The 27,172-nt window shown below is 40.2% G+C and overlaps 1 protein-coding gene and 2 long non-coding RNA genes across 4 annotated transcripts; 1 reads left to right on the top strand and 2 right to left on the bottom strand.

Moving 5' to 3' along the window:
• The first annotated feature begins 620 nt into the window (after positions 1 to 620).
• LOC109313596 lies at positions 621 to 5,566 on the top strand. Its single transcript, XR_002102092.1, has 2 exons — positions 621 to 1,346; positions 2,926 to 5,566. It is a non-coding gene; the product is annotated as an uncharacterized LOC109313596 (long non-coding RNA).
• Positions 5,567 to 8,586: 3,020 nt separating this feature from the next.
• LOC109313592 (A-kinase anchor protein 17B) lies at positions 8,587 to 21,171 on the bottom strand. 2 transcript variants are annotated; one of them, XM_019540223.1, is made up of 5 exons: positions 19,688 to 21,171; positions 17,090 to 17,211; positions 14,644 to 14,881; positions 11,611 to 13,123; positions 8,587 to 11,016 (listed from the first exon to the last, which is right to left on the bottom strand). In XM_019540223.1, exons 1-5 carry the CDS (start codon positions 19,730 to 19,732, stop codon positions 10,874 to 10,876), a joined length of 2,061 nt encoding a protein of 686 aa, XP_019395768.1. In that variant the 5' UTR covers positions 19,733 to 21,171; the 3' UTR covers positions 8,587 to 10,873. The 2 variants fall into 2 exon arrangements, with proteins under 2 accessions (XP_019395768.1, XP_019395769.1); XM_019540224.1 differs by lacking the exon at positions 19,688 to 21,171 and having other exon boundaries at positions 17,072 to 17,104.
• Positions 21,172 to 25,012: 3,841 nt separating this feature from the next.
• LOC109313598 lies at positions 25,013 to 26,125 on the bottom strand. The gene is made up of 2 exons (XR_002102094.1): positions 25,749 to 26,125; positions 25,013 to 25,610 (listed from the first exon to the last, which is right to left on the bottom strand). It is a non-coding gene; the product is annotated as an uncharacterized LOC109313598 (long non-coding RNA).
• Positions 26,126 to 27,172: the final 1,047 nt, after the last annotated feature.

The raw sequence follows: 27,172 nt of genomic DNA, 5'->3' as shown, positions 1-27,172 counted from the left end.
GCCGCGGGGCGCCGGCCGAGCCGGCGGCGCCAGGCTTTGAAGCCCGGGAGTCGGGGGGATGGGCTATAGCCATGCTTGAGCTTAGCCCGCTTTTGTTGTGCCGATTTTAAACCGCGCGTGGACGGGGGGGGGGCGTGTTTTTTTCCCTTTTTGAAAAGTTATGCCGCTTGGGAAGCGGCGGGCTGGCGTGTTGCGGCGTGGGGCTGGGTTGACAGGCCGCGGACTGCTCTGGCTGGTAGGGCAAGTGCTGGGGGCCCGCCAGGACAGCACTGGGGGCTTCGTGAGGCAGCCTCGTGGGTCGTGTTATCTTTGACACCCCAGCTCTAAAGCCGATCGGCCTTTCATTTGGTGCCTCGAAGAAGCTCTTAATGCGTGGATACAACACCTGATATCCCAGTTTTCTCTTACTTCTCAAGGGGTACAAACATTCTGCGTGCTTGGCAAATAGGTTAATGATTGATGAAGTTTAGCAAGAGCCCGTCTTGATAAGACAACTCTGCCCCACTGGGAATTGCATGTTTGGTCACTTGGGTTCATCCTGCCATTGCAAAAAGGGGGGGGGAAGATGCATAAAATTTACCAGATACTTGCTTCCTAGCTAATCATTTTCCTTGGAAGAAGGGTCAGCTGAAGTGTCTGCAGCCACAGTCAGCTATCTTTCAAGTCCTTTCATTAGTTAACTCTCTCTGGGCCTAAGCTTTTCTAAGAGAAGGATGCCATTGCTTTCTGCTGCTTCTCAGACTTTGATATCCATCCTCCATTCATTTCCTTACACAACTGGTTCCTACACATGATCACTACAGGTGCCATCTTAGCTTTATATTTCTCAAGCACGCTTGCTCCAGGAAAGCCAAATCCCTTTCTTGTTTCTGCTGTTCTCTCCCATGCGTGCTGCATTCTCCACATGCCATAACTTGTTCATTCTTCCAGTTTGGTTTCCTCCCTTTTTATTCCGTATACATACTGGTAGTTTCTGAATGCCTTACTTAGAAAAATATCCGAGTCATTATTATCAAAACAGAATCCATCCTAAAATATTTCTGGAGTTTGGGTGACTTTTACCTAAGCTTTGGAGCAAGGGATCCAAGTGTCATTTTTTTTTTTTTTTTTAGTTTTCTGTATTTGATCATCAAAGAGACAGAAATGTATATCAGCTATCTAACAGTGACAGTGATATTTTTCTCTTAAAGAGGGCCCGTATGGGATTTTTGCCGGAAGGGATGCATCCAGAGGCCTAGCCACCTTCTGTCTAGATAAAGAAGCTCTCAAAGATGAATATGATGACCTGTCTGACCTTGATGCCACACAGCAAGAAACCTTGAAAGACTGGGAATCACAGTTCACTTGTAAGCAACTTTAAACCCGTTTTCATTGATGGGGCCTAACTAGTATATAATAACAGAGGTAATTAAAAGGGGCATTGCCTATTTAAAATTAAGATGTGCATTTGAAAATATTGTGCTGTGTGTGGTTGTAATTCCTAAGGGGAAGGTAATGAAAGTGAGAAGATGAGAAGAACCAGTTTCAAGTTCTCGTATTTGTGAGGGGTTTTCCTAAGGCAACAGGCGAGACAAAAATGTTCTTTATAGTCGGTCACACTTGCTAATATTAAACTGTTAAAAACTGGCAAGGGATGAAACTGCTTTTATATCTTCAGTTAATCTGACTGAAAGTGCATTGTGTTTCTTCTGATGCAGTTTAGTTTAGCTGACATTGCTGGTAGGTCCTTGAACTTTCTCAAAGATTAATTTTAATGCCATGAATCTTACTTCTAAGCTGAGTATTTTCCGCTCCTTCCTCACTCCCTGTTGCTCTTTTGAACTTTGGTCTATAAATGTTCTAATAAGGTAAGAAGCAAAATACTGAAAAGAGTTTAAATGATTTTTGAAAATGCAGCTTAGACTCCTATGTCACTTCTGAAAACCTGATTACTGAAAGAAACGATGATGGCATTTTTGTGAATGACAGCCCCAGAACAAGCAGGGATGGACTGCTGTCTGTCTGCCCATCCGTGTCCCTACACACAAAAGTCCTTTTTCGTGCCTTTTCCAGATCATGGTATATTTAACTCCCCAGAAACAACTAATTTAAAACAAACCACTATTACTCCTTTTTTATTTTGCAACTCATTATGTTAAAGGCTTAAATAAGGCAAGTTTTTTGGTTTATGCTTCTATTGTTGTTGTTCTCTTCCCTCCCCCTCCCCCAAAAAAATGTAACTTGAACCCTTTTGTAGTTTGGAGGTTGCTCAGGTAGCCTCGTATGCCCAAGCAGATAATTATCGTATTACATTCTCCCACACCTAATACCTTTACTGATGAAGAATAATAACAGCCCTACATTTCACATGAGCTTTTAAACCAGATCATTAAAGGGATCATATTTCACCTGCATAAAACAGAAAGTGTAAATATTGGTTATTTGTCTGCCTGAAAAGCTCTTTATGTGCATGATGGCAATTCTGTGTATATTCTGAGTTCTTACTGCTGTCTTGGCAGCACTTGATGATAATAAAACAAGAACACTGGGCTAACCTTTTAAGTATAGCACTAGAAATGGGACACCTTATTATGCTGCTTTAATGTTTGCAAGTGCAACATATGACCCTTAATTCCTTAGGATTACCTATGTTTGCATACCCCTGAGTGACTTGTCAGAAACCATAGTTGTGAAAGGTCAGACACGTTTATTCCCAGAATGGTCTTCATACTCGGAAATTATGCAAATCCCATGTTAAGCAGTCATCCTGGAGTTGGGAGCTCATACCGTGACCGCACTGGAGTCATTGCCTCTTTCATATACACCTACATATACAGGATGAACTTTCTCCAACATGAAAATCTTTGTTATACCTCACAGCCGGGTTACAAAAGGAATATACACAAAGCAAATGACCTAGGCTGTTTTCGTTTTCTCTTTTTATAGTTAAGTATCCCTGCGTTGGCAAGCTACTGAAGGAAGGAGAAGAACCCACTGTGTACTCGGATGAAGAAGAAACAACAGATGCAAAAGAAGAAAAAAAGAAAGACTAGAGAATGCAGTGAGGAACAATTCATTTTTGTATCTTAAAGGACCATTTGTAACATTCCAGTTCTGTTTTATGAGTTGCAGTCTCAGCAATACACAGATGAGGTACAGACTTGCAATGAATTCATTTTCTTTGGAAACACTTTCTTATCTAAATTAACTGGTAACCCAGAAACTGCTTCCACAAAATCTGTATAATAAGAACATGCTTTATACTCCAAAAGCACCTGAGCAAAATTGAGCTGCAACTTTTAACTAGAAAGTTGGTGCTGTTTTTATTTCTAACACTGTTAGTACCAAGTAGGTAAAAATCCAGGCACTTTTTGTTTAATGTCCAGGGCTTCAAGCCTACAAACACAAAAGCAGTTGTGCTTGATTTAACATTTGTAGGATCTGAACCATAGTAGAATTTCTTTAAAGCAGGAATCATGTATTTTGGTTTCCAGTAATGCATCATATATGTCTATGATGCTATATAAATAATAAGTTTAATGGTGATGTTGAGTTGATATTGTTCTTGCCTATTAATTTTAATGTCAGATAAGACTGACATTTTAGAGAAACACACGTGCCCTTGAGTGAAGCTGACTAGCTTAAAATCCGGGACTAAACCACTTGGCAAAAAACTTGCCACAGCCACATATCTGGATTAATGTTTTCTTTTGTTTTTACTTTTAAAACACATCTGAAGTGTTACAAAGGTTTAGGTATCGGTTAGCAAATGGACACCCAGAAAGGGTAAACCTCAGAGCATGACTACTATTCATTCACCTTTCATTAGCAAAACTCTTCATGGACTGAATCCAACAGTCCATCCAAAAGATGTGAAATGGAGGCCGTGGGGGAAAAGCCAACTGCTGCTGACTCTTACACCTTCTGTAAACCGCAGAAGACTTGCTGGCCTAGCTCTATCAGCATCCCTCATACCGCAGATGCAGATTTCACTAGTGAGAGAGCACGTCTCCTAGTATTGCTTGTATCAGTTTCCCAAACAAAATGAGCTATACCGACACAATCAACTTCTTGCTTGTGTAAGCATGTCTGCTCTTGGGCTTTGTTACCCCCTAACAAATAGGGTAACAAAATATAAACTAAGTGAAATCACACTGCATCTGGCAAAGGGTGCTAGTGTAACCCGAGTCTTTGAAATACTTTTAGCTTGTTGCTTCATCTCATAGCTCACGTGCATGCCTGATTAACAGGATTCTTTGTATCAAGTAACTAATTCACATACAAACAAGAGACCTAGAGGATGGCTTTGTCCCATGAGAAAGATCAGTATTGCTGTTAGGCCTAACTAACTATCGGAGACATTTCTGAGGAATTTTAAGGAGTAAATGGCCCACTTGTTTCTGCTTGAAATGCCACCTTCCCCAAAATAATTTGGCTTGGATAGTGTGCAAATAGGCAACATAATTCTTTTTCTCTAGTTTGTTTCTTTCAGCTGCTGTTCTTGGGTATCATTAAGCCAGCACGGGTCCCCCCCCTTTTTTTTAAAATTCTTTCCCTTAGTCAAACAGCCCCTGTGTTCATTGGCCTGTGGGGTTTATTCTGGGCAGTCTTGTTTGTTAAACTTCAGTCTGAAGATTTTTTTTTTTTTTTTTTTTTTTTTTAAAGGGTGTGAGTTTGTAGTAAGCCAGCTCTGCAGAACGCTAATTACCCTTTACCTGCAGCTTATGTCTCATGTACACATAACCTTTTACTGTTGTAATAATGACAAGCTAATAAAGAGTGGGCAAGGTTTGGTACGTAGAGTTACTAAAAGTTTTTAAAGCTATAGTAGAATCATTTTAAAAAGTACGTAGTTGGTCTGGTGGCTTAAGCCAAGATGTCAGGAGGTTTTTTCCTGTGGGGGCAAAACTAAGTCACTTAAACTCTTTGTGCATCATTGTCCTCATTGCTACAGGGGCATTATGCCTGAGTGTATTCACACAGAGGTGGAAGATGCTACAGAAAGGCAACGTGTTACCTGCTTTCATTTTGGCTTTTTCTGAGCAGCCTGACAAAATTTCCTTTCAGTACTCTGTAACAGCTACTACATGGTTTTGTATGAAAACTAACTCAACAGGAGTTCTTGCTCTGTTGATGACGGTATTTGATAACTTCAGGCAGAGGAACAGGAAACTCCTACAAATGTACCCCTAACAAAAGGGGAATATTATATAAACAGAGCAAAAAAGGTGAATGCATTCCATGAGGTGGCAGCAGCTTCCATCGTACGTACACAGAAGGGAAAAGTGCCTGAGGTAGTAAGAACTGATGACTTCCTTTGATTCTTATATTGAAAAATACTGTTGTGTCTTGGTAAAATATGGCCTTAAAACATAGCATAGTTGTTTGGACAGGTGATTTTCATAAAGTATTACTGTATGAACTACCTAATGAGGGTCTAGACATATATAACCTAGTTGTAAGCTTTGTGTTGCTATTTTTAAAGGCATTTGTATTCTTTAAAGGCAAACTACTTCTAATGGTTTTACCTCAAATAAGAAAAGTGCTTTTTACTTATTAAAGGTAGAAAATAAAGTAGTCTTACCTAGTGGTGGTGTATATCTATTTTATCCAAAGGAACTGTCTTGAATGTTAAGTGTACAGATGTATCATCTTTACTCTGTCCTGCTTAGTGCAAAACCTACACTTTGGAAAATATAAAACTTCATTAGTCTGAGTCACACCTGGGACCCAAGATTAACTTCAACTGAATGCTAAATATAAAACATGAATGTGAGTACTCTTACAGCACTGCTATAAAATCTGTTTTGCTGTTGCAGACTTACACCCTTCAGTAGAGAACAGTCTTCTTACCAAAGGTCTCATGTGCTTTAAGCTATTACTGAGGGAACAGCGAAACATTGCTTTATATACCTGGCTTCTGGGTACAGGTTAGAACAAAAACAAAAGCCTATTTTCAAACACGACACAGCCCATCCATGGCCACTGTAGTCTTGGAAATACTAAAACTTCTCTGATAATCTCCAAAGAATCTTCATGCTCATGGAGGGGCTCCTCTGTATAGAAGAGGAGTGGTAAAAGAACTCAACCCAAATAGCAGTACCCAAAATAAATATTTCAGAACAGGATATCTGGGATTTGTGAACAGGCACTACTCTTTGGTCAAATCCTGTGACTGAAAGTAAACAGCTTTGAGGGAATACTCCCAAGGTAAAAAATAAACTCTAAATTGCACGTATGAGTCTTTTGTGAACTGCGGGTAAACATTCTGACGCTGTGGACCTGGCAAAAGAATTATAAAGCTCTGTTTTGTTGTACACAACTATTTTATACCATCCTGGTGTGCATGATATCCAGTCAATAGGGCATAGGACTGGATGTGGGACCTTGAGTTCTTGCTTCTCATCAGGTTAAAGTGAGACACTTAACTTCTGTGCCTCAATTTCCAATCTTGCTTACATGGAGTTTATATACTGTGAACTGCTTTGAGGAATTTATCTAAATGTACTATGTCTACTGTAAAAGAAGGTAACAAGAGGAAGACGACTTTTGAAGAAGTTGAATAATGGGTACAATGTATCTGGAAGACTGGCAGAAAGCAGAGACAAAATTTAAGGTTGAATGTGGATAACATTATGGGAGAGGTAAAGTATTCTCAAAGCCAAAACTTGCTGGAGGAACGGTTGAGATTTTTTTCTCTTTAGTTTGGATGGTTGCTTCAGAAAAGGCAGGTTCTCTCTCTATATGCAGCACTTGGAGAAATGTAGATAGAAATTCTGTTTGTCCATTATTGTTTGCTCATTGCAGCTTGATCCTCTCTCCAACAATCACAAGCTGAAATGACTAAGCATTTAGAAACAAACCAGGCAGTTCATACTCTGTTAATATGAAATCAGTTAACATGCAGAAGAAGCAGCGGTAGGGCCTTACCTCCAGCCTACATAGTGTGAAAAAACTGAAATTGGGAAGTTGCTTGTGCCTGTATAATGTAAACCCAGCTGCTAGAATACCAGAAAAGAATCTAACTAGAATCTCGTCGCCAGCCACCCCGATTCACTCTCAGCTGCTCTGTAAAGTTCATAAACCTCTAGAGACTTGACTCTATCCTCTGTTTAATTATCTTAACTAGTTGTTACTTTTAAGGTCTTTCAATTATAAATGAATATAGGCTTCAGTAATGAAGGATCTCAGTAAATGTTACACAAGCAGTCACAAAAACAAAGTTGGGACTACAAAGTGCACGCACTATGCCTGGAGACTTTAGATAGGAGCAGGGAAAAGCCTTATAGAACAAAGAGAATTTATATTTGAACTCTTATTTACCTGGTCTTCCAGTATCCTGTGTATTCAGTTCTTAACCTGCTTATTCATACGTTTTGGTACACTGAATAAGTCATCTTGACACTACTGCTTCATGCTCTAGTCCATTTGAGTTTTATAAAATGTCCAAGACTGCTCTCAGAAGGGAGGATGTGATCAAGTTGCCTAGAAAAATTTAGAAGTGTAATAATAATTGATTAAATTCTAGTAATTTTTTCTCCCATTTTTTTAAACTACTTGTCATCACACCGCTGTAAAACAGTTAGTAGAAATCTCTCCTCAGGTAGATGTGATAGGAGATGAAAACAACATTGTTTTTACAAATTTCTTGGTTATAGAAATGAATTATTTAAAAAAGGGCTGTTGACTTGCTATACAAAACTATGCCAGAAATGTAAGTGCAAATATTTCAGCAAAATTAAATCATTCTTGCAGAATACAAGTTCCTTCTCTACTTTTCACTTCTGTGCTCTGGATGCCAGCTCCTGAAGCAGCTATTTGGGGCAACAGCTGGGAGTGGGGCACTCAGATGCAAGGACTTCACAGGCATAACTGAAACAGCTGGAGAAATGCTATCACTGCTTTGCCCCAGCTACAGGTAGAGGTACCTGGCAGAGCTACAACTGTCATTTCTGTTCTTTATTTAGGTCTCTTAAATAATATAAAGAGGAGGGAGGTAAGACAAGGTTATTTAAAAATTAAGCTATTTTGCATGGGTTTTTGGTCCGCAGTTAACTCTGCATACTCACCCAAATGTCTTTGATGTACAACTGGCTTATTCCATTCCATTTCCAAACAAAAGGCGTGATCACCCACAGTTCTCACTAGCCAGGTACTCTAAAAATGGGCAGCCTGAACCTATTGTAGGAGCTAGCGAACTCCTCTTAAGGCAGCTATTTTAAAGAGACTCACTAATGTGTCTAACCATTGCTCTCCTTGTTCTCCATGTGTATAAAACTTTGCAGAAGCAGGGTCTCCACTGTTACACAAGCTATGCAGCTGCTCAACCCTTCCTCAAATTTTGGTCAGCACTCCAAAAATGAACTTTAAGGATCAGATGCTAACAGCAGTACACACCTTCCACAGATTGCACATATATCTTACTGCTTGTCAGGGCAAGGTCTATCCTTTTGTACTGTGTTTGTACAAGGGCTAACAAATTGTAACACCAAGGAATTTGCCCTACATACAATCATCAAATTACAAAATGTTTCTGTAACACCCATCTGTTGATCAGCTACCTGAATATTATCTTCCACAGTTTAATACATTAATATTTAAAACACATAAAATAAATACATTTTATTATTTAACTTTCATAATTGAGACACAACAGCTTATTCTTCAGCAGTACCAATATACAGATTTAACCAGAAAAACATCTACAAATTTAAGTTTAAAAGCAAATTCTTAGAAATTTCTTTCAAGATATTCTCAAAATGGAATTTAAACAAATGCTGACCCATGATATGAAATTTAAGTTGTTTATACCAAATGGTCCAAAATACAGAATTAGAGAGGCTCAGCTAATGTGTGTGTGGGGGAAAAGGTAGAGAAACAGGTGATCTGAAAGCAAGCAAGAGTAGGTTCTAAACAGTGCAATCTGATATAAAAAGGGCAAAGCTGGAATGTATGTTCTAATAAAGTTAATTTAGATCTTAATATGATGAAGTAAAACAGGTTGGCATTTGTCATTTTAAAGTGCACATATAATATACTATTCACTGTATTAGTGTTGTATCTATTCCAAATTAAGAATTTGATGTTCAGGACTTGCTTTTTCAGTTGAATGAAGGCAGGTGGTGCAACAAGCAATTGCAGGACAAGTATATTTACTTGTTGTTAAATAATACGATGGCATCGTGCAAGATCATTGGAAAGTTATACTTAATAGTTCCAGTTCCCTCACCAGAGTCACTTCTATGTAAATATTACCCTGATGTGCATAAGCATGTGCACATATACCTTTCTAAACGAGGAGGGAGGGCAGTCCTTTTCTGGTCTGAAAATATTGCATAGAGGAAAACAAGTTGTGATATGCCATGACAGTAAACAGAAATATTTACACATGAAATCATTTCTATAGCTGGTAACCATTACAACTGTATAAAACACTAGAAAGCAAAGTCTAAATAGCAACCAGAGACATAACTTTTCCAAAGTACATGGACAATATTCTGATTAAGAAATTATTTTCAGGTAAGTGTTATTCTTAACAGTACTTTGTCTGAATAGCAACCGTTTGTCATTGATGATCCTGAAAAGGCACTCAACGTATGGGCATGTTTTTAACGAGAATAATCTTTATGGTAAAAACCTGCACAGAAATCATCACAGAACTATATAGTGGAAAGCACGATTAACATGAACAATAACTGCAAGTGTTTATTAATATTTATTAGAGCAGAAGTTACAACATGGATGATATGCTATGTATGAAAGCAGCAATATCATATTACTTTAGTATCCTGACATGTAATAAATATTTTTTTCCAAAATGAGAACTTAAATAGTATATTTTCTAAATTAAGTTCCATCTCCCAAGGGGACTTTGTCCAGGAGCAGCTGTGGCTGTCTTCTAAATAGAGACAACTGAACAAACAACAGATATTAATTCAAGCTTCTAGTCTGCAGTTTCACATTTATAACTCCATGCTGAAAAAAAATTATGAAATGTAGCAATGTTAGAAGTCTTTCCTATGAATTACCTGTCAGCTACCTCAAACTAAGCAGTCCTGTTCCTACTTGCTCCTTTAAAAGATTCAAACTTCTGCTGCAAACAACTGCCAGCACGTACTGAAGGTAACTTCTCCTAATGTTAAGCATCCCCTTTTATTTTCAACATCAGTGCCATTTTCAGAATATCCTTATGCAGCATCTGAGGAACATTTAATCTACTGGGACTGTAATGAGACAGACCAGCCCAAGAGCCTGTTAGTTTTCCAAATAATTTCTGAAATTCTAATTGAAAGCAGAGGAGCTGTTCCAGCCCAGAGGCTCAGGCAAGGTTAAAATAGACTAGCCTGCTTGTTTCTCAAATTTGAAAATGAGAAAGATTTCACCCATCTTTTTTTTCCAAAAAAGTCAATATCCCTGACCTGCCACAGCACTTCTAGTCCTACCACTTCAACAATCTGACTGAGGCAGCACTGCACGAGATTTATTACATCTCTACAAGAGTTTTCATGCACAATCTGTTCAGCTCTTATTACAGACACCAGAATTTGGGTGTTTCATATCTCCCTGACATAGTTAAACTTGGAGGTTTCAAGCTATTAAGCTTCAAACCTCTTAGCAACTGGTCCTCATCCACAATACTTGGCCATGACTTTGAGTAACTTTTTGGTCCTTTTAAATATTGCTGGTAAATCTAGAAAGATTCTGTTTTTGTGTGGCTCTTTATACCAGCCAGACTGTCCTACCACTTCTGCATGTAGGAAGACTCTAAGCAACACAGGCTATTCTAGACTGCTTACAATTACTAACCCTTACAGTTCAGTTCTTACAGCTATACAAGAAACTTTCTCCTTCCATGAGTAGCCTTGAGACCAGCTTTCCATTACTTGACGGGCATTCAGCATCCTCTACTGGGTTCTGCTTCACAAACAGTGTCTGGGCAAGGATTTGTCTCAATCATCTCCACAGGAAATGGAGGGAATCCTCTAACAGCTGAATTGGAATCCATCTCTTTTCTCAAAATTAATTTCCTCTCCTCTCCTGTAAATATGGAGAAGAAAAAAAAATTGAAATGAATTTGTCAGGAGAGAAAATGCAGAAATGTACTTCAGTTAGGTGGGAGCTACAGTAGGTTGAATCAGAATTCAAAAAACAGGGAAAATAGTAACCAGAATATTTTTTTACTGCTGGGAAAACAGACAGCCTCCATACAGAACTTCATTCAGCTCAGACATATCGTCCATCCCTCTTTACGCTGCATGCTGTAGTCTCTTCCACTACGCTTTCTACCACAGTAGTAAGCATGGTGAAGTGCACATTTTGTTCTCCCACATGGGATGAGCTGCTCATGTTAAAAACTGGGGATAAAATGTACACTGGTGAATTAAAAAGAGATGCTTTGCCATCCAAGTAAATGGCCAATTCGGCTCTTACATCTCCTGGGAAAACTTTTGCTACCAAGAGAGGAGCGTTTCCTGAGCTAAACTGTCAAAACATTGCATGACATCCTCTTCCCTCTAAACTGCTTCCAAAAAGTAGGATAGATAGCCCTGGTGATTAAGTTCACCTATCAGCGACCATAAACCTCTCCAATTTAAGCATACTCTCAGTCCTATTTTATGTATCTCTACTTACCTGCCTTTTGGTGAGATCCCTGAAGGGCAGAAGCATCAGGAGAGACAGCATCTTTTGAGACTGCTGTCACTGTGTGAAGCGTTTTGAGTTTCATTTTGTGGTGAACTACTTTGTTACATTTCCTCTGTGTCTTTTTTAGAGTTGCCAATTGTCTGCAACCATCTGTTTCAGAAAAGCCATATTCATCAGATAAAATGTTAGTGAGAGGCTTTTTTCTTTTTTTTTTCTTTTTGTGAGCATGTCTCTCTTCCTCCCTGGATCGCCTCTCACTTCTTTGCCCTTCATGTCTTAATTTACTACTGGACCTCTTGCATGATTTTTTAAGCTTACGTCCACTCTGCTTTGTCAAGCCATCAGGTACAGAATTTGAACAGAAGCTACATTTTTTGGATTCACTGTCTTCATCATTCTGAGCTGCATTTTTAACACAGACAAGAATTTTTTTCTCTTCCTTTCCCATGAACGAGCATAATTTGTTACCATCACTGAAAACCTTTTCAGATTTTCTCTCCGTTCTCTTTACTAAGCTACTGAAGTATTCAGAATCACTACTAATCTCTTCCAATAATTCGTTTAATTTGTATGCTGACCCAGATGGCTTGTATGGCAGAGTAACTTTCCTGCTGTTACTGTCTTGTTTGGATTCTTTATTATGACCAAGGCTGGTGCCTCCAAAGGAATTGTTCAGTTCTACACGTGGGAAGTTGCCAGTGTTGAGCGAGTCATTCCACTGTATTTGGAAGTTATTTGTGAACCCTTGAAAACAGGTCTTATGTTTGGACGTTCCCAATGTAGGCTCTGATTTCTGAATGGTGATCTCCCATCTATAACTGTCATCCCCGCTGCAAGTTCTCTCATCCAGATTTTGTACAAAACTCTTCTCAGCGAGATGCTGCCCATACTTGTTCCTCAAGTTGATCTGAAAGCTGTTGCCATTATCCGACACCACCCTTTGCCACCAAGACTTGCTCACAGCAGTTTTTGGCTGTAGGCAGACACGTGCATACCGTGGGGTTTGATAGTAGTTTAATAAATAGTGTATGAATTCATCAGTTTCATAAACCTTTTGCTTTTTGCGGCAGCCTGTATCACACGCTGTTTGTGAGTTCGCTACATTCAAAGCAGGGGAGTTCTCTCTATCAAGAGACTCTATGAGCTTACAGTCTTGAGTAATTGTAATCTGTAAAGAACCACTTTCAGAGAAGCTGTACTTGTCCGCTGTAGTTAATTTACCAGAGCTCAGGGTTAGAGCAGGATCATTTAAGACAGTCCTCACAATATGACAAGATGATGCAGGTAGCTTAGTCTCCCACTCTCTCTCACTAAATGAAGAGCCATCTGTTTGAAATAACCGATACTTAAACTTTTCCCCACGCTTCTGCTCCCCAAAATAATGGAAGTCTTTCTGCTCCTTCTGTGCAGTTCGTAACTCTGTCTCCGGAAAGTGATCTTTCCTTAAGTCTCCAAGGTCCAGTAAAGGCTCCACTTTTTGGCTGGTCAACTGTGCAAAATCCTTCAAACAAAATGGGAAAAAATCATGAGAAAGAGAGTGTTGGTTCAGAGCAAAGAAACAGAACTTGAAAAAATTCTTTGAGCTATATCAGAGCAAACTGAGCTAAATTACAAACCAACTTGTCGTTAACTCAGTGCTGCCACAGTTAAGACAGTGGCACAGATATAACCAAGGGCACAATTTGACCTAATTCAAAACCCAATCAAACCAAACTCTTCAGCCCTCCTGTTGCCTCACAAAGCTGGGCTCTTAATTTAAAATATTTTTCCATTCAATAAAATGACCTGTCTTGTTGGGATATAAGTGATTTGAAACCACTAAAATATATTTTTTTTCCCCAGCTTGATTATAGAATCCCACTAACTTTGGTAATTCTGCTAAGTCTAACTTCTGCATTTTGTAAGTGGAACATTTTATTAAATACAAATAATTAGATACACTGCTCTAAACTACTTTTTTGTGATAGCTTTTGAAGACTGATGTCATGCTTCACTAAAAGTCAAAAGGCAAGTTAGTGTGACTTCTGGCAGGCACTTTTTTTGGGAAGGAGAGGGAAGGACTCCAATAACTTGCAAGAAATATTAAGCATTAGTGTTTTAAAAAAGAAACACTACAAAACATTTGCCAGTGGCCTGTAGCAAGTCCTCCCCTTGGCAAATGATGGAATACAAGTCTTTGTAGCATTTGAGCTTTCATTTAAAAAAAAACCAAAAGCTAGCCCATATAACTACAATCTTTATCCAAATATGAAGCAAAGTAGTGAGTCTGTAGGCAGACTTCTGTAATTCCACACTGCTGAACAGATTTTCTAAAACAGCAGCAGAGTGAAACTGACAAAAAGCATCAGTTTCGCTGCTTGCCCACAGAAGGCTGAACACTGGAGGTGTACCTGACATTATTCAGGTTACTCTGCTGCTTGACTAAGCCGTGACTGGCAGCAGATGCAGTAACTAGAGTTATTCATAGGAGAAGAGGATGCAAAAGTAGTCGAGACCTCCTTTCCTGGAGTGCTGGCTTGGGATTTAGCACAGTAATTACACATCTTTTTCAGCATGGTAATGAGAACCAGGGGTCTGCTTTTAATTTATCAGACACCTATTGGGCAGAGTCCAATATCAGAGATGAAACCACTGAGCAAAGACAAAGAACAGATTTCTGGTTAGAATCACACCACCATTTTCCTTATAAATAGGTGTGAGAAAAGGCTAAATCAGTGTTTCATGAGCTGAGCTATACTGTGAATGTTCAGAGGCAAATGGGAAAGGAGAAGGAAAGGGGAAAGATAAATGAAGAGAAGGAAGAAAAAGAAAAAATGAACAGTTTGACAGTATTTCCTGGACTGCCAGAGAGGTTACAGTGTTTTGATAGTGCAAAGTGCTACCTTATGAATAACACATGCTAGTACTCCCAGAATCCCAAACCATCTTTCTAACCAGCATCTGGCCATCAGGTGTCTGGTAAGTTATTCAAGCTCTAATAAATGTCCTTTAAACTTAGAATGTTCGTTTAAATAGTCTTACTTTTACTCGGTTTAACAGCACTGTAAGCAGCCTTACAGACTCCACTCTTCTCTGAGCTAGTAGATATTTCCTCTCTTCCCATTCAGGCATATTCTCTGGCCACTGCTCTTCTTCAGCTGTTACCTTCTGCTGCTTTCTTGGGCGTTTTTCATCCCGATCTATCTGTCTCTGTTCTCTCCTCTTGAGCTTAGCCTTCCTTTTTCTTTCTCCAACTTTTTTTTCATCATCACGTCTTTTTCTAGGTAATTATTAATATGGGACAATTTAGATGACACTCATTTTACATTTTAATTCCTGGATGCTGGGAGGTAGGATTGTAGCATGCTAACAGCAAGTGGCTCAATGCTGAGAACCCAACAGCTGTTAGCACTAAGAAATCCTCTCTCCTAGAGCAGTATGTGTAAAGTCAATGGCAACCAACATACATCCAATAGATCCACAGATTTAGGACTGGTTTTGACTCTCTCTCCTGAAATGTCTTGTGTTCTTAAATTTTTCATAATACGTTGTCTCTCTACAGTACAGACATTGTTAATATTTTAGTCTCTTCTATATCACAAAGACTGGAATGTTGTTCCTCCTCCCCTGCACCTGCTCTTTTTTATGTTAGAACTGATGACTAAAGTTTATGACCTCTTTGATCCAAACCTACAGTCCTTAGGCAAGCCAAACTCGTCTACAAATTAATAGGGATTTAGCCCATGTTAGAGACTCTACAGAACAGTTCCCATTTTGGAATAGACTTCCAAGGAGGTGGTGCAGTCCCCAACCTTGGAGGTCTTCAAGTGAAAACTGGAGAGACCCCTTGCTGGAATCATTTGATCTCAGCAGCATTCCTCCCCAGAGCAGGGGGGTTGGACTCAATGATCTTTCAAAGTCCCTTCCAGCCCTTAATTTCTATGATTTCCCTAGGAAAGCAAGTTGAAGTCAACATTTTAACAAGATTGTACAAAGTTCTCTATATTCTACTGAAAATAAATTTTCTGCACAATCAATACAGCATCTCACAAAAGTCTAAGAAATCCCAGGAACAAAAAGTGGACATATACACCTATCAAACCTAATTGGCTTAATTAAACTATTCAAATAACAACGGTATTAGATTAGGTTTTGAATTGATCTAGCACAGGGGTCAGCGACATTGTCATGCAGAGTGCCAAAAACACCCACAACTTGAATAGTAAGATGCCGGCGTGTTGGGGTGGATGGCTGATGGAGCCACCAGGGGCCCAATCTTTGTTCTGGCAGCGAAGCCCTTGCCCATTCCCCACCATCTGCCCCAAGGCGTGTATGCCAGGCAAAATGCCTGTGTCCCACACTCTGGCATCTGTGCCAGGGGTTGCCTACCCCTGATCTAACATTACGGTTACCAAACTTAGCATCCTAAATAGCATTTCTATATCAATATGCATGTTCCTGGCTTAATCACTTATGTCAGGCAAGATGGAGCTTATACACTCCTTCTGAAATCTTAGTATATAATTACTTTTTTTCATATACATTTTACCAATGCTGCTCTCCCATAACACCATTGGAAAGGATGTAAAAAATAGATGAAGCATGAATTTGTACATGGGGATTTTCCAGACAATGCTGAACTATGTAGAAGCCTACCGTCCCATGTTCTATGTCAGATACTAGCTTTACTTCATGACAGAGAGGCTGTATAATTTTAATTCTTGGCATTGTAGCCAACAAGAAACCATGATTTCTGGTTTCCCCTCAACCACACATCCAAAATGACAGTAGATTACCCTCTTGGATAAACCTGAAGAGTCTGGTAACATATACATATATATGTGATGCTCTTTCCTACAACACTGCTCCAACAGTAGCAATGTTGTGAGGTCCACTTTGACTAAAACAACACAGCTAAGCATTGCCTTTAGACTTGGACCAATTCATATCTGTAACCTTATGTTCTGATACTGGAAACATGTCCAGAGTATTTTGCCACCTTCTTGGGTTAATTTATAGATTTACTGCAGAAAAGCCTTCTTCAGACTTCAAAAAAGTATTCTTTTAAATGACATTTGATATATCAATAGTGATAAAAAAAACTTAATTCACGGACATGTAAGGAGAGAGATCAAAGGGGAGAACAATACCTTTTCATTGGGAGGTTTAGGCCTCTGGACAATTCAAGACTATACAAACACAATCTCTTTATTTCCCTGCACTAAGTTTATTACCACTCCTTCCCTTTACTAGTGCCTTTCATCTGATTCCTACCTTTTTAAACTAACAAACTTATTTCACTTCCATTACACATGATGAATTAAATACAACATTTAGCACTCAGTGTAAACTCCCCAACCTGCATCTCCTCCATCCTTAACATGATCAGAATGGAATTCATGGTATTTGTCTCTTGGGATTTACCCAAGAAGAAGATGTGGTAATAAATCCAAAGAAGTAGGACACTCACTGAAAATAAGTCTCTCACCTTTCAGCCTCCTCTTCCTCCCTCTCTTTTTCCCTTTCTCTTTCTTGCTCTAGTTCCTGCAGCTTGAGTCTTTCCAGCCTTCTCCTTTTTATAGCTGTTTCACCGAAACGTTTGGTTGTCACCTGTTGCAGAGGAAACAGAATCAAACTCAAAAATCCACGGAGTTCTACGTTTATACACAGATTAAAGAGCCTATTTAAACTTGAAAATGTCCTTCTGCTCTTCATGAGTCTGGAGGACCGGAATATGACTTCCAAAATTCAGAGTAATACCTGCCTTCTAACCTCAAGATGTTACCTGTTACTCACAAGCATCGCCTTACGCCACACTCACATTAGCGTACATACTTTACTACACTTACATTAATGTCTTAAGCTGACAAAATGCCTTTATTCACAACCTGTCAATGTCCACTTTAGGTGATTGGAGACTAAGCATTTTCAGCAGAGATTTCCTAGTTATAGAATTCTCTTCTCCTGAAAAAGTCTGAGCCTAAATTTACCAATTTGCCTAACTTCATGGTAAATGATGGGTTACGGATGGCTGGTGGACTGCTGCAAAAAGGAGAGCTGTATGTTGTCTACTGAGAACCATTTAACTTAACATGATGCTATGTTTTGTCTGTTTTGGATGCTCGGATGTGAGCCCATTAAAAGAAAACATTAAGGCTAAAAGACCAAGAATTTGGAGCATGTTTTATGGGAACAAAAAAACTGCGTGCTTGAGAATCATTTAGAAGCTTTCTAGTCAGCAAAATACTTGCAACTATATCTCAATAACTAAATATGACTTTTAGATGAATACTGCTAATCACTTACAAAAGCATACAGGTTTCCACTTTTCTTTCCCACTGTTACACTGGGTAGACCACTGATCTGTCTTTTAGGACTTGTAATTATGCCCACTTTAAGCAATACAAGGTGCTGTGAAAAGCAAGTGGTACAAAATAACTATTTTTTTAAACAGGGGTGTTGACTTAACTTGCACAATCAGTGACAAAACCCCAGGTCCCGAGTACATTTTTCTTAGCTTTGTTGGCATTCCAACTCAACCCCTTTCCACTTTTATTTTACCAAACAAAAAAAAATGTTTTTTGAATCCCCAAAACTACCTACCACATTGGTATGAAAACACTAAAAACTCCAGATATTCAGCCAGGTAGTACCTCCATATAAACCACCATATTCACGCAAACAAACCAGACCAAATGGCATTCTCTAAAAGAGTCAGCCATTTGTGACTAGCGCATTTGTGATACTCAGCCCTCATACAGGACCAGAAACGCAGCCAGAGCTTCGTTCAACAGGTTGGGAACTAGGAGAAGGAACACATACTACAGCAGTCCACCCACCCCCGCGCCAAACAGCTGCACTCCCCATCTGTAAATTCCCACCTCAAATATCCATCACTTAAGCCCTTATATTGGCTAGTAGGATGCCTGGTTTCCCAAACAAAAAGTTCCCACATTTAGTTTTCACAAAGCAGATCCTGAAGCAGAAAAGACCTTCAGCAGTCTCAGCAGATAAAGCTAGGTTGGGCCAGGGATTTTGATACTTTGCAGCTATCGTTCAATCCAGTCTTCGACTACTCAGCAACCACTTCCACCAGCTTTATGATACTGCGTTTGAACAAATACACCACTGACAGTATCAGAAGGGATAGCTTATGCTGCTTTTTACTTCTGAAAGAGCTGTGTTCTCTTGGTATTAGTAAAAACAAAAAAATCAGATCTGTATGGATCTCTGAAAGTGGAATTATTCACATTTCTTCCTACCCTTACTTCTTTATAAGGATCAAGCATATCTACATTCTTGAGCTTTCCCAAAGCTCTCAAATGCCAATCTAAAAACAGCCTCACTTGGCTTTTCATTATTTGAGCCCTTCCAAATAGAGGCAACCAGACATATCAGATCTTTGCTCAGCAAAGTCTTTATTCATTATCTCACTTTTTATTCAACCCCTCCTCTGGGCATGGGTTCAATCAAGTTTATATGCACTAGTCTGTGCTCAGCTGTTCCTTTATCTAACTAGATCTTGGATATCTTTTTGGATACCCTCCAAATGAGAGAGATAAATTAAGCTCAGATAAAGGCCTATTTAGGGGGTCCAACAACTATGAAAGAAGTTTAGTTAGGAAACCCAGTTTTCATGTTAAAAATACCTCCTAAAACAGGGGTTGTCAACCAGGGCTATGCGTACCCCTGGGGGTACTTGGGAAGACCCCAGGGGGTATGCAGCAGCAGCGCAGAGAATCAGAGGGCAGGACTGCCAGCGCTTTGTGCCGCTTGCACCGCTGTGCACTGCCACTGCTTTTGTTTTCGCCAGCACTGTGCACTGCTGGCGCTTCTGCCACCGTATACCGCCAGCACTTTTCTAGTTTTCCATCATCAATCAGCCGCCAGGGACTTTGCCCCCTGCCAGGGGACTTCCTGCTTCTCCACCAGCCACTGGGGGTACACCAACCAAAAAAGATTGAAAACCCCTGTTCTAAAGAATGACATACAGAGCTCTTTTCCATAAGTGAAAAACCACTGCAGTTAGAAATCTTAAACAAGTACATTAAGCCTTCAATCTGCCAATTTGGACAGGAGGTCTTACGTGTAAAGTGGAAATTTCCAGTACTTGAACATACTGAGTCAGCATTGTTTTTTCAGAGAAACTTCTGAAAACTGAAGTCCCTGAGGATGCGACTTTCAGAGCATCACAAATGATCAAAATAGAGAGCGTTCACCTCCCCACCTGAGCAAGATGGAATCTACATCAAGTAGTAAATCTCCATCTACCTACACCCCATGTGCCGAATACAGCAAACTAGTGGCCTTTCATACAAACAACCTCGGACAGACTGAACCATTCCTTTCAAACACCTTTTTGCAACTTCAGTAAGTAGAACACATACCTAACAGCTGGCATTTATAATCAGAAATGGGATCCAATCAAGCTTTTCCAGTTTCAAGATGGATCAATTTATTTCTAAAGGTATTTTCAAAAGAGCCTGGACTTAACCAATCTTCTCTTGTATCATTCCATCAAAAGATCTCTGTTTTGACTATTGCCTTGGACCTCCCCTCTTTTACACTGGTAATATGTTCTCCTTTTTCCAAAAAGAAAATATTGTTCTTGGTAGAAAAGCCAAGACTCTTATTTCAGAACCACAACTACTGAAAAATGGTGTTCACAACTACATTCATCCACACTGTTCGAGACTAAATGCGTATTATTTTAACACCAACTGAACTTTTCCACAAAGCTGAAGCATGAAGTGTAGCTGATCATATAATCCAGAACACTCCAATTTACAACCATGTGTCATCTTTTCACATATTGTAACATTGAAGTCAGTAACTCCTCTGAAGATAACGCCAAACCTGCACTAGAAATGTCTGCCAGCATAGCAATGTCAATTAGAAAAATATCACATCCAATAGATCCATGAACTGATTGCAAAAGCACTAGTGGAGATGCAGTTACATCAGCAGAAGGCAGATTTTGCTGACATCGTTTATTTCACTTAGTTGGTAATGAGGAGATCAACAACTTTTTTTCTACTGGCATAAGCTATGTTTACAGTAGCTATACTAACAAAATTTTAAGTGCAATCTAGGCCTCGGGATGGGTACTCAGTGTCTCTGAAAAATCAGGCCACATCCAACTTCCTTTCAGGAGCAAAGAACAAAGTACATAGTGCTGGAGTCATCCAAAGATAAAAGTGAAGTATGAACATACAAGCCCAACTTGTTTGTCAGGTTACTAGATAGCACCAATGCCAAAGAACAGTGATAAAATACTAGCGCAAAGAGGCAGAGTGCTCAAGAGGACAGAATTGGACTCAGGAGACCTGTGTCCTATAGCCAGCTTTGCTGCAGCCTATCAGGTGAGCGTGGGTAAGTCACTGCACTGCTCGTGCTTACATTTCTCTCTCTTAAAAATGGGGATAAATATCATTACAGGCAGTCCTCGGACTTATGACACAGTTGGTTCCTGAAAACTGCGTCTTAAATCGAAACGTAACTTGGAACCGTTTCTCCCATAGGAAACAATGTTATAAATTGGGATTGGTTCCTGAACCAAGACCCGATATCCTATTTTCACCAAAAATAACCCTAATTTTGTATTCAATCAATTATAGATGAATAATATAGCTACATTAATGGATTTATATTGTAAATAGCAAACATATTGATTTGGAAGGATGTCTTTGAGGTGACTTTGCTGGACTTTTTGAAGGGCTCTTGGTTGGAGTCTTCTCAGGAGTCCTGGCTGCAGGTTTTTCTGGAGCCTTGTCTGCTTTTTTAAAGAAAGTGTCCAAACAAGTTTGGAGAGATGTTCTCCAGGGACATGGGCAATGCAGCGAACTTGTTTGCTGACATCGTGTTGCGTCAGATCAAGCGTTGCAAAGTCAAAACTGACGTCAGAAAGTTGAAACGGTGTCAATTTATAAACCTTGTAAGCGCGAAACATTGTAACTCAAAAGGTTGTAAGTCGAGGACTGCCTGTACTGCGCTCTTTGCCTTTGAGAGCTCCCTTAATGAAAAATGCTACATGAGGTAGGTGTTGTTATTACAATGCTGGCGCCAAACAAAACAAGACTTACACATTCATCTCTCTGGTTGCTACTTCCAAAGTTTATTACTTCATTATTGTATTTAAGCCAGTGATGCTCAACCTTCTGGGTCTGTGGGACACATGAGAGGCATGGGGCTGGTCTATGGGCCAGATCCTGAAGGTGGGGTCAGTCTGCAGGCTAGATTCAGAGTGGGGACAGCACTCAGTGCAGGTCCATGGCCCGATGCTGTGCACCAGATCCAGACATGGCCTGACCCTGCAATCAATGCTGGCACTGCTTCCCTGGTGCCAAATTTCTCGACTGTAGGGAGCCCCACAGGCCACATTCAGCCTGCAAACTAGAGGTTGGGCACCTCTGCCTTCTAATCTCATCAGCTCTGCTCCAGGTTTCTCTAACACATGGGAACACTGGCTACATATTAAAATTAAACCAAATGCTATGATTACAGCAACACAAACCCTGAGGGTTTTACCAGAGCTAGAGTGTTTGCAGGCTCTTAGATATCACCACTACTTCTACATTAGCAATCTTAATGTTGCAGCAATAAGCATTCAACTCAGGTTTGCAGGACCAGAAAGCAAGTGAATGCAAAAAGCCTAAATAAATCTCTTCCACCATTTCCACACATAGATCTAAACTTGTCAAAATTATTGTTTCTACATTGTTTGAATTGTGCATTACAGAGACATCTGGCATCTCATAGCTTTACTGAGAATTCACATCTATGGTTAGCTTTCCGTTCCAGAAAAGTGTCCACTGATCACATGTGAAGCAATCCTGATTGCTGCCTTCACAGAACTGACTGTATATAAGCTACCACGGCTTACTATTCTTCCCTTCACAAAGACATTATCTTTCTCCTCCACACCACTTACAGCCAGGAGGAGCCTTTGAAACCATCAGTAACATTTCTCAAAGAAAGCGCACAAAACCACAGAAATACTGCCTGATGTACTGAAGCCTGCTGTTACTTAATATGACCCTTTGGCATTAAACACAACACAGATTATTTTTAGTACGTGGTAGCTCTTGGTCCTTCCTCGGATACTAGACTTCTTGCCTTCACCTGTCCCAGGATGGAATCCTGCAATTCTCCTGTCTTTAGACTGAGTCTCTGGGCCCTTGGCACTACTTTATGCCAACTTTACAGGCTCAGCAGGGTTCAGTTACCTGCAAGTCTATCCCTTCAGAAGATGACACTCTGACAATTCAAAACAGCTACTTAAAAACAAAGTGCTATTTAATTTTAGTAGTAGAACAAAGCAAAACAAAGAAGGGATTTTAACTATAACAGATGGGCTGCATGGCTCTTAGCTAGTTTAACCAGCATCTCCCTGAATGCTTAGGCAGGTCTAACTGCTTAAGAGCCATCCCTGCATCAGTCTACTTCCCTCTCCCCATTTAAAGGGAGAATCTTTTGGCTAAATTAAAGCACTTTGTTCCAATTCCCCACTTCGATCCTCCCCTTCCTCTTCTGCTAAGGCAGCTGATCCAACACAGACAGAAAATAAAGTTTTACATCTATACTGTCTTTTGAGTAGAGATGTTGGTAGCTACAATCATTACTTGGTTTCCTGTGAACAAATGAAGTGCCCAACCACTTGGTAAAACACGGAGGGACACGTAATATCTATCAAGTAAAACAGGAATCTTCCTTGCCTTTTGCTTGTACATTACACTTAGGTGGGCATGGAGTTTCTATAGCAGTCAAAGCTCTTCATTCCTATATCTACAACCAGCATTGCCACTTCACTTCTCACATCCCTTCCTAGCCTACTGTATTAGCCTAGATTCAGGCACATACTTACCTTGCTGCTCAGCAAGGACTAGCCTTCACTTTCCTTCCACTATGCAGGGTTTTTTAAAAAACGATCAAAGCTTCTACCGACTTATCACCCCTGCTTCAAAATACGTTATTTTTTTTAAGACTGATGTCTACTAAACCAATTAATCCAGTAATATGTTAGTTGACAGTTGTGAACATTGTTGTCAAAGTACCCAGGAGACCTGTGCTGAATTCCCAGCTCTACTACAGAATTTCTGTGTACCCAAGGCACAATGTCTCTGTGAAATTCTGGTCTTCTGTATACTATCCATCCTTCAACTTCACAGGTACTCCTATCCCAAGTGCAATAGCCTGGGTTTGATTAAAGCACATCTTCCAGAAAGACTGCCAGTCTTGAAGATCCGAAGAGATGGAGGACCTACCTGTTCCCTGACTTATTTGTTCCAATGCTTAGTCACATTCACTATTAAAACACAGTGCTTTATTTCCCCACTGAATGTATTCAGCCATTTCTTTCTGCTATGGCTTTCTCCACTAGATTAAGTACTGAGTACTTTCTCCTATAAAGATACTTATCTGCTGTAATCAATTACTTCTCAATTTTCTTTCTGATAAACTAAATGGAGTGAGCTTAAATCTCACACTACAGAACACTTTCTCTGGCCCTTGTAATTTTTTGTGGCAATTTTCTGCATACTCCCCAGTTTTTCAACATCCCTTTTGATACCTGACCTGCATGTAAAATTCCAGCATGAGTCTCACCAAGGCAGAGCACACAAGTAAAATCACCTCCCAGCTCCTACTTCCTCTGCCCATTGATTGCATTAGCCTTTTTGCCACGGTTTTACAATTTGAGCTGCTTATTACTGTAATATTTTCTTGCCTCACAAAAATTTTGAGAGGATAAATTGACAACTACATTTGTATTTCATAATGATAAAACCACAAGAATATTTAAAGTGGCTTGGGAAGTAAACAGGAAAAACCCTCAAGTTATCATTAGAAATGCGTTTTAAACAAAAAATGTCTAAGAAAACACAACCAGCCTGAAGAAGGGCATTTGTGCCCAAAAGCTGGGAAAGAACTTTTTTCCATCTATTTAGTCAGTCTAATAAAAGATATCACATCTACCCAAAGAACCTTGCCTTACCAGCATGACTATATTTTATGCAAATCACTGGGGCACCCCAATTACTTATCTAAGTTAAATCCAATGACAAAGTGTACTGTCCCTCAAAGGTATATGATGAACCTGCCCTCTAACTGGATATATACAGGAGCAGGGTGATAGCAATCTCTGTTTTTGCAACCATTCCAGTTTTAACTCTGTTTCTTCTTCTGAGAAACCCAGAGCGCAGGAAGCATTGCAAGTTTTCTTCTAAAAAGAAGCTTACGCTTAGTTTCTAAAACTTTTTAAAAGCTTTCTCCTTCACCACAAAGTCTTCTGTTTCCACTGCAGTCCAGAACACCACCACTCCCTCAGCCCTGCACCTCCCATTGCAAATCTCTCCCTCCAACAATTTTCAAACCTTTTAAATCCTAAGGAATTGTAAATAGATTTGTGTGTTTGTGTGTGTACAAAATGACTGGATTTTGTTCAAGTGCATTTGTAAGCCCCACCAAGTACATAAGTTTCTGCAAGTTCATACAAGTCAACGAATCTTGTCTGCTTGTACTTAGTTTGGACTCATTTCCCCTATCCACAAGGATGGCTCAAGACAACACGTGGACCCCCTTGTCACCCACTGACGAGTCCTTCTTCCTGCAACAGAACAAACTTTTGCTAAGCCTGAAATCCGATCATGCTATGTGTGGGGTAAAATAAAGGATACAAATACATAAACAACATCACCCCCACTATGATGATGGTTTCTGGGAGTAGAAACTGCTATTGCCTTGTTTGGTTGGTTGGTTTTGAACATTTATTCACAATAAGCTAGAGAGTTTCTAGTTGAAAAACAGTGAATTTCTTGTGGCAGGGATTGTCTATCTAGAGCGAACATAACAACATTCTGATTTGTTTATTTCCAAATGGACAGCTTGGCAGTATGTTAAGGAAATAGAAAATCCCAAGAGAGTATGCAATAATAACCAATTTGAACATTTATTTTATTTTTTCCATATCAAAACTCCAAGAACTGAGAATGCTCCAGTCAGAGACTTCCTGCCTGGAAGGAGAAAGCAAACTCTCAATAGGCCAATACAGAAACATCAGCTAAAATACCATAAATGAAACCAAAGTCTGAATCAAGCCAGGTGGTCACAATGTTACCAGAAGCCTCATCCAGATCCCCTTAAATTCTCACCAGTTGCACTACCCAGACTTGCTATGTCCACATTTCTCTTTCTGAAGTTTGCCAAAATGTAGCTGCAGTTCTGGTGGCAAAGGGGAGAGCGTTAATACATACAGAGAGCTGTAAACACCATCTCTCATCCTACTCAGAGCAAGGTGAAACAATGCAGTAGCCAAAATGATCAACGTCTTGTCCACGCAGCCTGAACTCTTAGTAGCGGCAATAGATTTTAGGCAAAAATCCTAAGGAAAACCTTAATGTACGAGGATGACTTATACAAAGCTTGGCCTGCAACGAGTTCTTTAAAGACAGAATGACAAACAATGCCTAAACAGCAGAATCCTTCCCAATAATTCATGCAAATACCCTTTCGCAGGAGACGTGCGTATAAATACCTTTGTACAAGAGACCAAGTTTTAAACTGAACACGTTCACATCTTTAAAATCACAGGATCCTCTTTGTTTACAGCAGTACCCACAGCGCGCCCGGCTGTTTTCAGACATAAAAACGGGCATGGTCCCTGCCTTGGGTGGCCATCATGGAGGATGGTCCGGTTGTCCTCTGTCGATACAAAACGCAAAGCCTTTATGTCCTCTATTTTTCTCTTATTTTTTAAAAGCCTGATGTCTACAAAACCAAGTCATCCAGTAACATGTCAGTTGATAGTAGTGAACCCAGTGCTGCCATTGTGGTCAAGGTACCCAGGAGACCCATGCTGAATTCCCACAAGACCTGCTGTGCACCCAAGGTACAACGTCTCTGGGAAATCTTGGTCTCAAAGAGAAAGAGAGGACGTAAAGGCATCAGGTTTTGTACTGTTGCCGGACACCTTTATGTCCTCTGTTTTTCTTGACAAGAAAAATAGAGGGCATCAAGGTGCCCAGTTTTTTACTGTTGCTGGACACCTTGATGTCCTCTATTTTTCTTGAGGGGATATAAAGGCATCCAGCAACGATACAACACCCAACACCTGTTTCTGCTGAAGACAGAAATAGAGGGCATCAAGGCGTTGGGTTTGGTACTGTTGCGGGACACCTTTACATCCCCTATTTCTCTTGAAGACAGAAACAGATGGCATCAAGGCACTGGGTTTTGAATCGTCTTCCTTGACGAGAAATAAAGGTGTCCGGCAACGATACAAGACCCGACGCCTCGATGCCCTCTGTTTTCCTCGGGCAGAAAAAGAGAGGCCAGAAAGGCGTCCGGTTTCGCACCGACAGAGGACGACCGGACCGCCCGGTTCCGGACCCCGCGCCTCGCCAGGCCAGGGGGACGGCGCGTGACCCCTACGACGGAGCCCCCCGCCACACGGCAAAGCCCAACGGCGGCCTGAGCGCGCAGGACCCCTCGGTCCCGGCCCCTGCAGCTCGCGGGGCAGCGAGTCGTGAATGAAGCATCCTCGGACGGGACCCCGACCCGCCGCCGCCCCCCTCAC

Source organism: Crocodylus porosus, unplaced genomic scaffold, assembly GCF_001723895.1.
Source record: "Crocodylus porosus isolate Cpor-Errol unplaced genomic scaffold, CroPor_comp1, whole genome shotgun sequence".
NCBI lineage: Eukaryota > Metazoa > Chordata > Crocodylia > Crocodylidae > Crocodylus > Crocodylus porosus.
The sequence above is the reverse complement of the archived record's forward strand: the minus strand, read 5'-3'. Positions and strand labels throughout refer to the sequence as shown.